At 40.4% G+C, this 15,081-nt stretch overlaps 1 protein-coding gene across 4 annotated transcripts in view; it reads left to right on the top strand.

Moving 5' to 3' along the window:
- Positions 1 to 15,081, top strand: part of TANGO6 (transport and golgi organization 6 homolog) — a 200,886-nt gene that overhangs the window by 3,445 nt on the left and 182,360 nt on the right. For 3 of the 4 annotated variants that reach the window (XM_038538490.1, XM_038538493.1, XM_038538491.1), the window contains exons 2-4: positions 7,597 to 8,237; positions 10,632 to 10,748; positions 13,512 to 13,653. In XM_038538490.1, the coding sequence (XP_038394418.1) occupies positions 7,597 to 8,237; positions 10,632 to 10,748; positions 13,512 to 13,653 (900 nt within the window). Of the gene's footprint in view, positions 1 to 6,745; positions 7,005 to 7,596; positions 8,238 to 10,631; positions 10,749 to 13,511; positions 13,654 to 15,081 lie in introns of all 4 variants that reach the window. The other variant, XM_038538492.1, reaches the window with a different exon arrangement.

Raw genomic sequence — 15,081 nt, 5'->3', positions numbered from 1 at the left:
CTCTGCATCATGAGTATTCTTTTTTTTTTTTAAAGATTTTATTTATTTATTCATGAGAGACACAGAAAGAGAGAGAGAGAAGCAGGCTCCATGCAGGGAGCTGGATGTGGCACTTGATCCTGGGTCTCCTGGTCCAGGCCACAGGCCAAAGGCAGCACTAAACCGCTGAGCCACCCAGGCTGCCCCATCATGAGTATTCAGATGTCTCTGATGGACTGAGGGTATTGAGGTGTCAGGATGACATTACTGGTTAGGATTATATCCAGCTAGATTAAACTTTTTTAAAAAGATTTTATTTATTTATTTGACAGAGAGATTGAGAACAGAAGCAGGGAGCGGCGGGGAGAGAATCAGTCTCCCCGCTGAGCAGGGAGCCCAGTGAGGGGCCCCGGGATCATGACCTGAGCCAAAGGCAGACACTTAACCAATGGAGCTCCCCAGGCACACCTGGATTAAAATATTTTTGATTTATCTTTAAATTGACTCATTTTGAGGTAATATTCACTGGGAGTCATCTGTATAAAGTAGTCTGGCCTTACTGCTAATGTAGAAACAAAATTACATAAAAATTTGTGCTCCCAAGTATCTTGTCTGGGGAGATGGTACTATGCATATAGACCAAGAGATATTCAACATGGTGGAATAATGCTATTGGTGAAAGGATCATACATATAGGAATTGCCTAGAGGAGGAATTTTCAGGGTTGGAGCTGTGAAAGTCTCCAAGGGGAAGAGGAATTCAGTCTTGGTGGGAATTACATAGAAAGGAAGGAAGATGCCAATGGTCTTTCACTTTGGAGCCATGGAATGTTCTGCTGCATTTAGCATTTTCTCTTCCTCTACTTTCCATTTCTATTCTCAATCATGGGACAAATAATAGTATCTCCACCTCTGTTGTTAAGAAATGAGTTAAGCAGAACTTGAAAGGGGCTTGGCAACTTAAAAAAAAAAAGATTTATTATTTTGAGTTGAGCACAGAGCCCGACACAGGGCTCAATCCTACAACCCTGAGATGATGATATGACCCAAAATCCAGAGTCAGACACTTAACCAACTGAGCCACCCAGCTGCCCCAGTGGTTTGTCAATTTTAGTGAAATTTTGTTTGTAAGAAATAGACTATCTCCACAACAGTTTTCCTAACTATAATTTTCTATACTAAATATAGATTCACTGAACTCTGTCATTAAATTTGAATTTCATTGTAGAGAATGGGCTGGAAATTTTGATAATTTTTAAATAATGAAGCTGTACCACACTTATTCTTGCATGCCATATTGCTTTGCACTTTGAACATAATAAAAAGTACCACACAAACTATGAAATCTGCTTTTAAATGTCACAAAGAATAGGCATTTAAATTGGTGATTGGGAAAAATAAATCATGCTGTCCATAAGGGTGACATTCCCCAAAGTGGGATAGGGATGATTTTAGGTGGTACATAGAGTAACATTTTGAGGCTGCATAGTGTAGTGATCAAGAGCCAGCTTATCAGGAAGAATGGCATTGTTTTTATTTTTGCAAATCTCTTTAGTGTCTGGTGTATTAAGGACAGCTGGATTTTCATATTTGCTTCTCTGTTCAGTCTGTCATGATAGGTTGTTTTGATTGAAATAGATGAAGAAAATCTAGACTCAGATATTTAGTTGGAAAAGGAAGAACTCAGTTGCCTTTTCAGATAATTGTGTATATTTTTTCATACTGTACTGAAACTGAACAAGAGGTAATTTCCTAAAGGTTAGTTGCCGTATGGAATCTGAACTTTTCAGTTGGTACACTCGTGAGAGAATGAGACTGTAAAAGGCAAATAATGGCCTAGTGTTAATATGAAAATAGTTTTGAACTTGCAGACTTCCTGACGATCTGAAACCCCCCAAAACAGAAATCCCTATACCCCATTTTGAAAACAGCTTTAGGGGATGCCTTTGTTATTTTCAAGTAAGTTTTATTATTTACCACCAGTAGAGGGCAGAGAAGACTACTTTATTAAGGGCTCTTGAAAAACAGCTAATAGCTTTTGTTGTAAATCACTTTCTTTGTGTTGATGTTTGGGTTAAAGATCTTATAAAGTCGCAGGAAGTCATAGAGGTTGTTTAGTGATCTTAATGTTAGTGGTGACAAATTAGGAGAGCACTCCTTTCCCTTTTAGGTATATATTAACTAAAGGAACCCGATATGCTAGTGAATCAGAACCCTTGCCCTGGACAGTCTTAAAGAAGTACTGAAAAATTCTTACTCTTCTGATTCCTATTATTCTTTTTAAAAAAATATTTTATTTATTTATTCATGAGAGATACATGGAGAGAGGCAGAGACATAGGCAGAGGGAGAAGCAGGCTTCCTACAGGGAGCCCGATGTGGGACTGGATCCCAGATCAGGATCATGCCTGGAGCCAAAACCGCTGAGCCACCCAGGCATCTTGGCGTGACTGTGTTCCAATCAAACTTTATGGAAAAGGTGGTGGGTCAGATTTGACCTGCAGATTGTATTGTGACAACCTTGGACATAAAGTGCAGAATTATTAGGTTCATTTGTATGTTTTTTATTGTTAGGAATTATTTTTAAAAGTTTTTTATTTAATTTTTTTAACTATGAAAAACATATATGGAAAAGAAAAAGAAAAACATATACAGGGTTACAAAACAAACTTTAAAACTGGATAAATTTGTCCCTAACTCCTACCCACTATTCTTTTCTCTCTGTAGATAACACATTTTGCTTTTTTTTTTTTTTTTTAAGATTTTATTTATTTATTCATGAGAGAGAGAGAGAGAGAGAGAGGCAGAGACACAGGCAGAGGGAGAAGCAGGCTCCACGCCGGAGCCCCATGCGGGACTCGATCCCGGGACCCCAGGATCGCGCCCTGGGCCAAAGGCAGGTGCGAAACTGCTGAGCCACCCAGGGATCCCCCCATATTTTGCTTTTACTTGTTCTTTCACTGCCTTTTTGACAATAGAAGCAAGTAATGTATTTTATATTTGGTCCCTTTCTTACACAAAAGGTGGCATATTCCTTTATACCTTACTTTTAATATATTTTTTTAAAGATTTTATTTATTTATTCATGATAGTCACACAGAGAGAGACAGAGAGGCAGAGACACAGGCAGAAGGAGAAGCAGGCTCCATGCACCGGGAGCCCGATGTGGGATTCGATCCCGGGTCTCCAGGATCGCGCCCTGGGCCAAAGGTAGGCACCAAACCGCTGCGCCACTCAGGGATCCCTACTTTTAATATTTAATATGTCTTAGAGATAACTACATAGCTACATAGTGGTTCACAGCAATTTTCTTTTTTTTTTTTTTTTTTTTTTTTTTTTTTTTTTTTTTTTATTTATTTATGATAGTCACAGAACGAGAGAGAGAGAGAGGCAGAGACACAGGCAGAGGGAGAAGCAGGCTCCATGCACCAGGGAGCCCGACGTGGGATTCGATCCCGGGTCTCCAGGATCACGCCCTGGGCCAAAGGCAGGCGCCAAACCGCTGCGCCACCCAGGGATCCCTCACAGCAATTTTCTTTTACAAGCATGCCATTATATGGATATACTATTGTTTATTCCATACGTTCTCTTTTAATGGACATTTGGGTTGTCTGAGGTCTTTTTTTGGTACAAGAAGCACTACAATGAATAGTCTTGGGTATATGTCATTTTGCATTTTTGCCTGTGTATTTATCTATAGGAAAGATTCCTAAAAGGGGGGATTGCTGGGCCAAACGTTAAATACGTATGTAATTTTGCTAGATTTTGCCAAATTGCTCTCTTCAGGAATGTTACCATTTTAGTTTCTTCCAGCAGTGTATGACAGTGCATGATTTCCCAAAACCTTGCCACATAATGTGTTATAAAACTTTTGGATTTTAGCCAGTTGATAAATGGAAAGTGCTATTTCAGTATAGTTTTAATTTACTCTTCTGTTATGAGCAAGGTTGATCATATTTTCATGTTTCAAAGTCATTTGCATTTCTTTTTCGCTAAACTGTTCATATCTTTTGCTTATATAGTGTTCATACTCTGTTCACTTTAGAGTATGTTTAACGAGCATATTCTAAGTAACTTTTTTGTTGTTGTTAAATAACATTTAATGGAACTTTTTTTTTTTTTTTAAGTAATCTCTCCATCTAGTGTGGGACTCGAACTCTTGACCCTGAGATCAAGTCAGATAACTGTTCTGACTGAGCAGCCAGGTGCCCTGCAACATAACTTAATGGCTGCAGATATTCCATTATTCATTCATTTAGCAACTACCTATTTTGAACAATACTGTATTATCAGACAGGCCTTGTTCCAGGCAAGGAGAATATGGCAGTGAACAAGACAGAGCAACATCCCTGTCCTCAAGCAGCTTTTATTCAAGTTGGCAAAGAGGCAATAAATAATAAAGTAAATCTTACACTTACATATTATATGTTAGATACAGGTAGATGGTTATTTACTCATCTAATCTGTTACTGAATATATATTTCTCATTTTATGCTATTATAAGTTATGTACTGTTGAGCACTCTTTTAGTTACTCCATTTTAATCCTTTCTTTTGTTTCTTAGGTGTTTTTATTTATTTTTTAAGATTCTATTTATTTATTTGAGATCGAGAGAGAGCACAAGCAGGAGGAGGGGCAGAGGGAAAGGGAGAGGCAGACTCTCCACTGAGCAGGGAGCCCAGTGCGGGGCTTGATCCCAGGACCCTGGCAACATGACCTGAGCAGAAGGCAGATGCTTAACCTACTGAGCCATGTAGGTACCCCTCTTAGAAGGTGTTTTAATTTTAATTTTGAAGTCTGTTACTACTTATATCCATTTACATTTTCAACATTTTGTTATGGTTTTATAACCATAACACTCCATTTTGCATTGTATATTTTTTTAAGATTTTATCTATTTATTCATGAGAGATACAGACAGAGAGAGGCAGAGAGAGAAGCAGGCTCCATGCAGGGAGCCCAATGTGGGACTCAATCCCAGGACTTCAGGATTATGCTGTGGGCGGAAGGCAGGCGCTAAACCGCTGAGCCACCCAGGGATCCCCGCACTGTATTTTTATTTATTTTTATTTTTTTTTTATTTTTTATTTTTTTAAAATTATTTATTTATTTACTATAGTCACACAAAGAGAGAGAGAGAGAGACAGAGACATAGGCAGAGGGAGAAGCAGGTTCCATGCACCGGGAGCCCGACGTGGGATTCGATCCCGGATCTCCAGGATCGCGCCCTGGGCCAAAGGCAGGTGCTAAACCGCTGCGCCACCCAGGGATCCCCCCCGCATTGTATTTTTAATAGTTATCCTGGAATTACAATATACGTCCTTAATTTTTCACAGTCTACTTAGAATTAATATTGTTACTGCTTCACATAAGGGTTAAAGAACCTCAAGAACTTTGCAACTATAAGGGTCATTTTATAACTCCCACTTGGGCATTATGCTATGAGTTTCATGTTTATTATATCTATTGTAGTTATAAATCCCAATACCATTTTATAAATTTTGCCTCAGACACACACACACATATATATGTATTTGAAGAAATTAAGAAAAAAAATCTTTTATATTTACCTGAATATTTACATTTCTGATGCTTTTCATTTCTTCCTAAAGATCCCAGTTTCCATCTAGTATTATTTTCCTTCAGCTTGAAGAATTTCCTTTACCATTTGTTTGTAGTTCAGGTCTGCTGATAGTTCTCTTGGTTTTCAATGATCTGAAATGTCTTTATTTCACTTTGATTTTTTTTTAAAGATTTCATTTATTTATTCATGAGATACACAAAGAGAGAGAGAGAGGCAGAGGGAGAAGCAGATTCCATGAAGGGAGCCCGATGTGGGACTCAATCTCAGGACTCCAGGATCATGCCCTGAGCTGAAGGCAGGCATTCAACCACTGAGCCACCCAGGCATCCCTTCTCTTTGATTTTTGAAAGCTATTTTTACTAGATCTAGAATTCTGAGTTGGCATTTTGTTTCTTACTCTTTTTTAAGAGAGTGTGTGCAGGAGCAGTGGTGGAGGGATAGTAGGAAAGAGAGAGAGGGAATCTTTTTTTTTTTTTTTTAAGATTTATTTATTTATTCATGAGAGACACACAGAGAGGCAGAGACACAGGCAGAGGGAGAAGGAGGCTCTACGCAGGGAGCCCGATGTGGGACTCGATCCCAGGTGCCCAGGATCAGGCCTGGGCCGAAGGTGGCGCTAAACCACTGAGCCACCCAGGCTGCCCCCCCCCCCTTTTTAAAAATATTTTATTTATTTAACTGAGGAAGCGGTGGGAGGGGCAGAGGGAGAGGGACAAGCAGACTGCATCCTGAGCATGGAGCCAGATGAGGGGCTTGATCGTATGACCCTGAGATCACGACCTGAGCTGAAACCAAGAATCTGTCACTTAACTGACAGAGGCACCCAGCGTCCCAGGAGAGAGAATCTTAAGCAGATTCCACACCCAGAGAGCCCGACTTGCAGCTCCATCTCCCAACCCTGAGATTATGAGCTTGCGATCATGACCTGAGTCGAAATCAAGAGTCTGATGCTTAACCACCTGAGTCATCTAGGTACCCCTCTTCTATCAGTATTTTAAGATGTTTTTCTACCATCTCTTAGGAGTCATTGTTGGTAAGTTTATAGTCATTCACAGCATCATCCCTCATAGATAGTGCCTCATACTTTTCTGGCTGCTTCCAAGATTTTCTTTTTCTCTCTGGTTTTAACGATGACTATAATAATGCCTACTTGTGATTTTCTTTTTACTTATCTTAATACTTAGAGGACCATCATGGGCTGGGCCTACAGATTTCATAGTTATTAGCTTATAGATGGCTTTTAAAGACATGGACCTGGAGAAGATCCTTGAGGAGGAAAGTGCAGAATTCAGGAGAAGCCCTGGAAAACGTAGCAGCAACCTGGTAGAGAAGGAGTTGGCAGTGGAGGCAATAGAGGGATGGCCCTTGAGGTGTCTCAGAAGCCAAGAGATGAGCGTGTTTCAAGAAGGCAGTTGTCAACTCCTCAGCTACTGCTATGAGCATGTAAGTGCTCCTTCACCAGTAGAGGGCAGGAAAGACCATTTTAGGAAGGGTCAGGGTGGGGGGGGGGGGAGATTGAAAATAGATGTTTTGTGGGAAAGAGGTGATTAAATGAACCCCTCTGAATCTTAGGCTGTAATTTGTGACCTCCCTTACTAGAATGTAAGCCCTATGAGGGAAGAGACTTTTTTTGTTTAGTGCTTTATCCCTGGCACCTGGAACAGTTAGAATGCATTTTCTGTGGTAAGTATTCCGCCTTTTATTTTTCTGTTCTGGCTACAATTTGAGCCCAGGAAGATGACTAGACAAGGTCTCTGCCCTCTGAGCATGTGAGGAATAGAAACAAACTAGATGAAGTATAATGTGTTTAGGTTCTGCCGTTCTAACCACATCCCAGAGTGCTTTGGGAAGATAGAAAGCATGGTCTCGAATTCTGCTTAGGCTCGGGTGGTGCAACTGGGGGGAGGCTTTCCAGGGGCAGTGACATCTGGGCCGGGTCCTAGAGAATGAGCTGGAGTGGCCAAGGCATTCCACATAGAGAAAAGTAGTTTGTTTCCCATGTATGTAATCTTTTTTTTTTTTTTTCCTTCAAAAGGATCGGATTCCGGTTCACTACTCATCACAAAACATGATGTCCTGTTGGCTACTTTAAACTCTAACCTGTCTGCTTTGGAGGACAAATTGCTGAAGGATCCTCACTGGGAAAAACTGAAACTCCTAAGGGATGAAATGGCTAATAAGGCAGAAAGGCCTCAAAACTCTGTGGATGTCACCTGGAATTTTACCTCTCAAACCTTATTGTTGCTATTGTGCTTGAAGGAAACCATGATCCACCTTGCAGCCAGTTTCAATCCGGGTAAACCCAACCCGAGGACTCCAGAAGCTGCTCCTGCCCTGAGCCCAGATACACTTAGTATCTCACAGCAGAAGACTGTCCAGTCAGCCTTGCAGTTTGTAGTCACCTTGGGTGTCTGCCCCTATCTCATGCCCGGAGTTGGAGTCCCTTTGAGATGCAGAACTGAGTTTGGGGCCGTTGTTCAGGATGTGGTATGTCTTGATGCTCCTCCTCATGCAGCCCGGAGACTGTACACCAGCTGCAAGCTTCTTCTAAATGTTGCACATCACACATCTCTGGGGAGCTTGATTTTCAGCCGCCATTTTGGGGATGTTGCTGCCGGTCTGTGCCAGCTCGGATTCTGCCCAAACAAGGGAAGGTCACAAAAACCTGAGGAAGAGGTAAACACATGCTGAATGTGCACGTGTCTGTGTGAATGTGTGTATATTTGTGTGTGTTTATAAAAGACAACTCTTAGTTTTTTGGAAAGGGGCTGTTGGAAAGACCTAGAATTCCTGTTGAATGCCAAAACATATGCAGTGGATAAATGAATCTTTTTAGAAGGCTGGAGTTTCATTTATTAGATGCTAGTCCTTAGCATACCTAGAGACTCTGTTTCACCTGTTTCTTTTTTTATTTATTTATTTATTTATTTATTTATTTATTTATTTATTTATTTATTTATTTATATTTTTGAAGATTTTTTTTTTTAGAGATTTTATTTATTCATGAGAGACAGAGACAGAGAGAGAGGCAGAGACACAGGCAGAGGGAGAAGCAGGCTCCATCCGATGTGGGACTTGATCCTGGGTCTCCAGAATCATGCCCTGGACTGAAGGCGGCGCTAAACCACTGAGCCACCCGGGCTGCCCTGTTTCTTTTTATTTTCTGACAACTGTTGCAGGCTATGTCTTTAAGTCTCTGTTTCTTTCTTTCTTTTTTTTTTTCCTTTTGCCTCTGTTTCTTTTTTAATAAAATGTGTATAATGATACCTGCCTTGGAAAGTGGTTGTGAGGATTAAGGATAATGTGGGTAAAGTACCTAGCCCAATCCCCAGTAGTGCTTATCAAAAAGTAATTACTACTAATATTAGTATTAAACTATTCATCTCTCCTTCATTAAGGTCTTGGGAAGATTAAATGAAATGAAGAATGTAAAGCACTGAGTACACTGCATAATTCAATCAGTGTTCCTTGTTATTATTAGCTGTTGGGGTATGCGCCTGTTTTTTTGCTGACATGGTAAGGATTTGAGTACCTGGATTGTAAAGGTGCCGTGGAGGTTACAGAAGCATTAGACATTAACCGAGTAGACAAGACTCTTAAGTAGAACATAGCAGGGACCAGTGCCCCTCCCATGAGAAGACCACCAGCATCAGTGTAGGAGCCTAGCCAGAGGAAGCTGTTGAGATATGAATTTATCAAAGGTCAGTGTGGCTCAGATGCAGGGAAAATCCTTAACCCCTGGAGCCAGATTCATAATGCCTACCCACCTCATTTCTTTGTCACCCTCCAAACTAGTCTTCTCTGTTTGTTTCCTTTTCTGTTCTCTCTCTTGCATATGTTCACAAATAGTTGTCTAAAAGTTGCTATCAGGCAGTCCAGATGGTTCAGCAGTTTAGCGCCGCCTTCGGCCCAGGGCATGATCCTGGAGACCTGGGATCCAGTCCCGTGTCGGGCTCCCTGCATAGAGCCTGTTTCTCCCTCTGCCTGTGTCTCTGCCTCTCTCTCTCTCTGTCTCTCGTAAATAAATAAATAAAATCTTTAAAAAATAAATAAATAAAAGTTGCTATCATCTGAGCAGTAACATGAAATTATGAGCTCCCTCCATGGCTTCATGTTTCGGGGAGCAGTGCACTGTGCTCTTCACTACAGGGTATGAGTCTGTACATTTCTATCAGTGCCTACTGCCACCACATCTCTCAGATAGGGGTTCTGGATTGACAGGTCTTGTTACTATGACTTAAACAGTGCCCCAGAGTATCTAGAAGGAAGGAGAAAAGGGAAGCACACAGAAAGGACCAAGGAGGGAGATAAGAGAAGTTGCCAAAAGGGGAAACACAGCGGGTGTATGTTTTGAAGCTGAGCAAAGCCCCAGTGTTAGGAGCTCTTAGCAGTGCCTATGCTTCATGTTGCTAAATGGTAATGGGCATGACCCTAACTGCTTTACTGAGTAACCAAAGGGGGACAGTACTGGTGAGGCTCAGGGGAACTCAACAAATAGCACCCCTCTTTGCTGCCCAACTTCTGAATGAATTAAAAGCTAACCCAGTAAAGTGAGATGAGAACTCGGAATGTCACTTCTATTACTCCTAAGTGCAAAGTCAAGTATATGACTTAATTGATGGAGACAGCTGGGCTTTTTAACAGTGCATTCCAGAGTTAGACACCCTTACTGCTCATCCAGTTGTAAGGAGTATGGGGAAACCGCAGCACCTTCTGCTCCGCCATGGCAGGGGATAGGCCTCTGTAAAGTCCATGGCAAGGAAGAGCAGAGCAGAATGTGCACTTACTCCCAAGACATAAAAGGAGCTGAGTTGTACATGTCAACACTCACCAATAAGTAAGTATATTCCAAACTCACCAATAAGGTAAGTGCCTATGTGATCTCCTGCCCAGAGTGAGCAAAGGGATGGAGAAGGGGCTAGGAGCATTTTAGTATTATTACTTCCTCCATGTGGAAGGGAGCCAGAAAGAGAAAGAAGCCTGCCCTCCTGTCCTCTCATAAGTGTTTTTATACAGTATTGTAAACATTACCTTCTATTGCCTGCTAAAGCCAATACATGTTTCTTTTAGGTTTTAACAGAAGAGGAAAGAACCCTATCTAGGGAGGCCTTGAGAGACATCTTGGATCAAGCATATCAACCGTTAGCAGTCCGAGAATTACTCATTCTCCAGGGAGGACCACCCCAGGTATTTAGGCCTGAGGACTCTTGTGGGTGAATCATTAATGATCATGTGCAGAATGTTGTCTTCTCCTGGGAAATGTGATAATCTAGTTGAGTCTTATTTCATCCTTTATTTATTTTATTTTATTTTTTTAAAAATTTTTATTTATTTATGATAGTCACACACAGAGAGAGAGAGAGAGAGAGAGAGAGGCAGAGACATAGGCAGAGGGAGAAGCAGGCTCCATGCACTGGGAGCCCGACGTGGGATTCGATCCCAGGTCTCCAGGATCGCGCCCTGGGCCAAAGGCAGGCGCCAAACCGCTGCGCCACCCAGGGATCCCTTATTTCATCCTTTAGATCACTAAATGATATTTGTAAAACAGTTACAATGGTCCTTGGGATAATTTTTTTTATAAAGATTTTATTTTTAAGTAGTCTCGACATCCAGTGTGGGGCTAGAAACTACACCCCCAAGATCAAAAGTCAAATGCTCTACCAGTGAGCCAGCCAGGTACCCTGACTGTCAGGATAATTTCTGTTGTTGTTGTTAGATACACAACTTTATTTATTTATTTATTTATATTTATTTATTTATTTATTTATTTAGATTTTATTTATTCATCAGAGACATAGGAAGAGAGAGGCAGAGACACAGGCAGAGGGAGAAGCAGGCTCCATGCAGGGAGCCTGACGTGGGACTCGACCCCGGGTCTCCAGGATCAGGCCTGAGGCTGAAGGTGGTGCTAAACCGCTGAGCCACCCGGGCTGCCCTTTATTCTTATTTAATAGCAAAAAATCACAAGTGATCAGAATTATGCATTAGGATAATTTTTAAGGATTTTTCTATTAATGGAATGATGATGACTTTCCCCAAGAATATGGCCGTTTTATTTATTTATTTAAAATTTTTGCTTATTTAAAAAATTTAACTGGAATATGGCAATTTCATTTAAAATATATTTTATTCATTCTGAAACCAGAGCTATATATATATATATATATATATATATACACACTAAAATTTGATTGTTTGATGATACATTCTTCTGGCAGAAGTACTTGGACATTTTATTCTTTGAATGGAGTCTATATAATCAAGAACTTAACATTAGGGCTATTGTTGGGACTATTTTATCTCCTTTGTTTGAAAAACATAAGAGTATATATTCTGCTAGGTGTAAGATAGTTCCTTTTTTCCTTAAAAATAATGATTTATCTGAAATGTTTTAATTTAATGATGGAGTTACCTATCTGCTTAAATATCTATGTTTAGTTATGGGTATAGAGTAAAGAGTGAGGGGCCAGAGGCATTAGTGGTAGGTCAGGAACAAGGACCAGCTGAAATTGGGTATAAAGATACCTTGTAGATGAAGTCATTTTCATCTCATCCCTAGAATATTACTGTAGCCTCCCACTGGGCTCCCCTGGCCTCACACTGCTTTTCTGGATGACTCCACAGTTTGCCAGATTAAATCAAATGTATTATAAGAACATGGTAAAAAGCAGAGGCTCTGGACATCAACATATTAGGATTCAACCCCAGTGTGCAGTTATGTGGATTAGTAAACCTTTCTATCTCTCAGTTTCCTTAATGATAGGATAGTAGCTCCTTGCAAGTCCATTTTGAGATCATTTGGGAGTTATTTATCACAGTGCTGGCAAATCATAACCCCTTCCATAAGTGGTGATTATTAGTCTTCCTTAAATGAAAGAGGGCCTAGTTAGGATTAAATGTTTCTGTCACTAATTTTTATTTATTTTATTTTTAAATTTTTATTTATTTTTAAAGATTTTATTTATTTATCCATGAGAGACATATATATATAGAGAGAGAGAGAGGCAGAGACATAGTCAGAGAGAGAAGCAGGCTCCATGCAGGGAGCCCAATGCGGAACTCGATCCCGGGACCCCAGGATCATGCCTTGGGGTGAAGGCAGATGCTCAACCGCTGAGCCACCCAGGCATCCCTGTCACTAATTATTATGTTCACGTAGTTATGTATCATGATTGACAGCAACATAGTTCAGGTCTAGATCCCAAACAGAGACCCCAGGTCTCTGTTTTATTCATGGTGGTTCCACAGAGCTCTCAGAAAGGAACACTTGAAGAAATTTAAGTATTTTTTTAAACTGCTGTGCCACAAGGAGTCAGAGTAGCTGAGACCATGGAGGCAAGGAACAGCTGCCCTCTTACTGTCACAAATTGTACTCTTAGTGATGAATAACTTTCATAGGACTCTTATATGGAAGCTAGATTTGATTGGAAGGGCTGCATTCAGAGATTGGTTACATTAACTTTGTGTTTCTAAAATCTATATTTCATTCACCTATGTGTTTGGCTATTTCTGGGTTTGAAATTTCACTTGATATTTCACTTGAAGTTTCATGGTATTTCTACTTTCTCATAGGTGATACTAAAGGAAGTTTCTTTGTGGAAAAAAATGCTGTTCTTTTTTTTAATTTTTAAAAAAGATTTTATTTATTTATTTGAGAGAGGGAGAGAGCAGGAGAGCATGAGCATTGGAGAGGGAGAAGCAGGCTGCTCATCCAGCAAGGAGCCCGATACAGGGCTTGATCCCAGGACCCTGGGATCGTGATCTGAGCCAATGGCAGCCGCTTAACCAACTGAGCCACCTGGGTACCCCCAAATGCTGCTCTTCTGAAGTCTGTTTATCATACTGTTACTTGTCAGTATGACTCAGTATATATTTCTATATTTTAATGATTTCTACATATCCTATCTATTTTACTGACACTGAATTCATACCTTTTACTTCCTTTTTTAGTCCTGCATGGATGAGAAGACACAAGTTAGGTGTCGGGCCCCTGCCTGGCTTCGGCGTCTATGTGGACAGCTGCTCTCTGAAAGGTTGATGAGACCCAGTGGTGTTCAGGCAGTAGTCCGGGGCATTTTGGAAGGAGCAGGTGGTAAGAAATAAAATGTTTCTGTTACTTTGGTATCCAGTTTCCTCTGATGCAGGGTGAATTATTGGTCTTTAGCACTTGACTGTAAAACCTGATTGTGAATTATCTCTGCCTTTGTGGAGATTGAGGAGGTTCAATTTGGAGATTAAACCTTAATGAGCTTCTTTTACAGAAACTAATTTTCTTGCCATTTTTCTAAAACAGACGATTTTTCTAAAATAATCTGCTTATGTTGTTGAATAATATTCTTGGCTGTTTCAAATAACTTATAATATCAGAGGAGAACATTGCCCAGAACGTTTAAGTAAAACTCTCAAGAAAGGGCAGCCCTAGTAGCTCAGCGGTTTAGCACTGCCTTCAGCCCAGGGTGTGATCCTGGAGACCCGGGATTGAGTCCCACATCAGGCTCCCTGCATGGAGCCTGCTTCTCCCTCTGCCTGTGTCTCTGCCTCTCTCTCTCTCTCTCTCTCTCTGTGTGCCTCTAATGAATAAATAAATACAAATATTAAGAAAAAAAAACCTCAAGAAAGTGTGAAATTCCCCAGGGGAAAGGGCTTTGTGCCAGGGCACTAGGAGTACTTCACTTCAGGACTTAATATACAAAACACTTCTCTGAAGCTGGAGAGACCTTAGAGATGCACACTTCAGAATGAAATTGTGGATTCATTTCCTCAATTATATTCTCTAAGTCCACAGGAATAGAAAAATGTTGATTATCATGCTAAGCATGGTAGTCATTTTTAATTTACATTTTTAAATTTTTTTCAACAAAATTATTCTTGTGCATAAAGAGTCAAATTGGTGTATAAGGCTTACGGAGAAAAATAGTCCTTGGCCCCATTCCAGTCCATCTCCCTTACCCAGAAGCAAGCACTTTGACCTCTTTTAGCAGGTTTCTTCTGGTATTTACCTCTAAGGCATTTACAGAACCTTTAAAATTTTTTTCATTTTAGGCAGCATTTATCATCTTCTCACCACATGTGGAAGAGGATTTTGCTCTCTTTTAGAACTCTATCACCACTCCCCTCAGACATACTCCATCTCCTAAATAGTCATGTCCTAATTTTGGTTAGGTTAATAGTCAGTGTTCATGTTCTTCTAACAGTATAATTATTATTTACAGCTGGGTTGTATAGTATGCCATGACTACTTTTCTTTTTACATAACTTTTGTACTTCTTGCAGTTAATAACCACTTGTTTGCTAGGTTTTTTATGTACCTCTCACTAATCTCTTCTCAGATTCTCTCACAGTTTAAGTCTCCTTTCAAATACACCCAATATTCTATTGCTTTGGTCTTCTTGGAGACATCTCTGTCTGAGTCTTCTCTAATCTGGACTAGTTATCTCTTGGACAGCAAACCTCCTGGGATCTCCCTTCACTTTTATCCTGGTGATTCCTTTGCCTTTCTTCTGTGTTTAGTCCCTTATCT

Source organism: Canis lupus, chromosome 5 (genome assembly GCF_011100685.1).
Source record: "Canis lupus familiaris isolate Mischka breed German Shepherd chromosome 5, alternate assembly UU_Cfam_GSD_1.0, whole genome shotgun sequence".
Classification (NCBI taxonomy): Eukaryota; Metazoa; Chordata; class Mammalia; order Carnivora; family Canidae; genus Canis; species Canis lupus.
The sequence above is the reverse complement of the archived record's forward strand: the minus strand, read 5'-3'. Positions and strand labels throughout refer to the sequence as shown.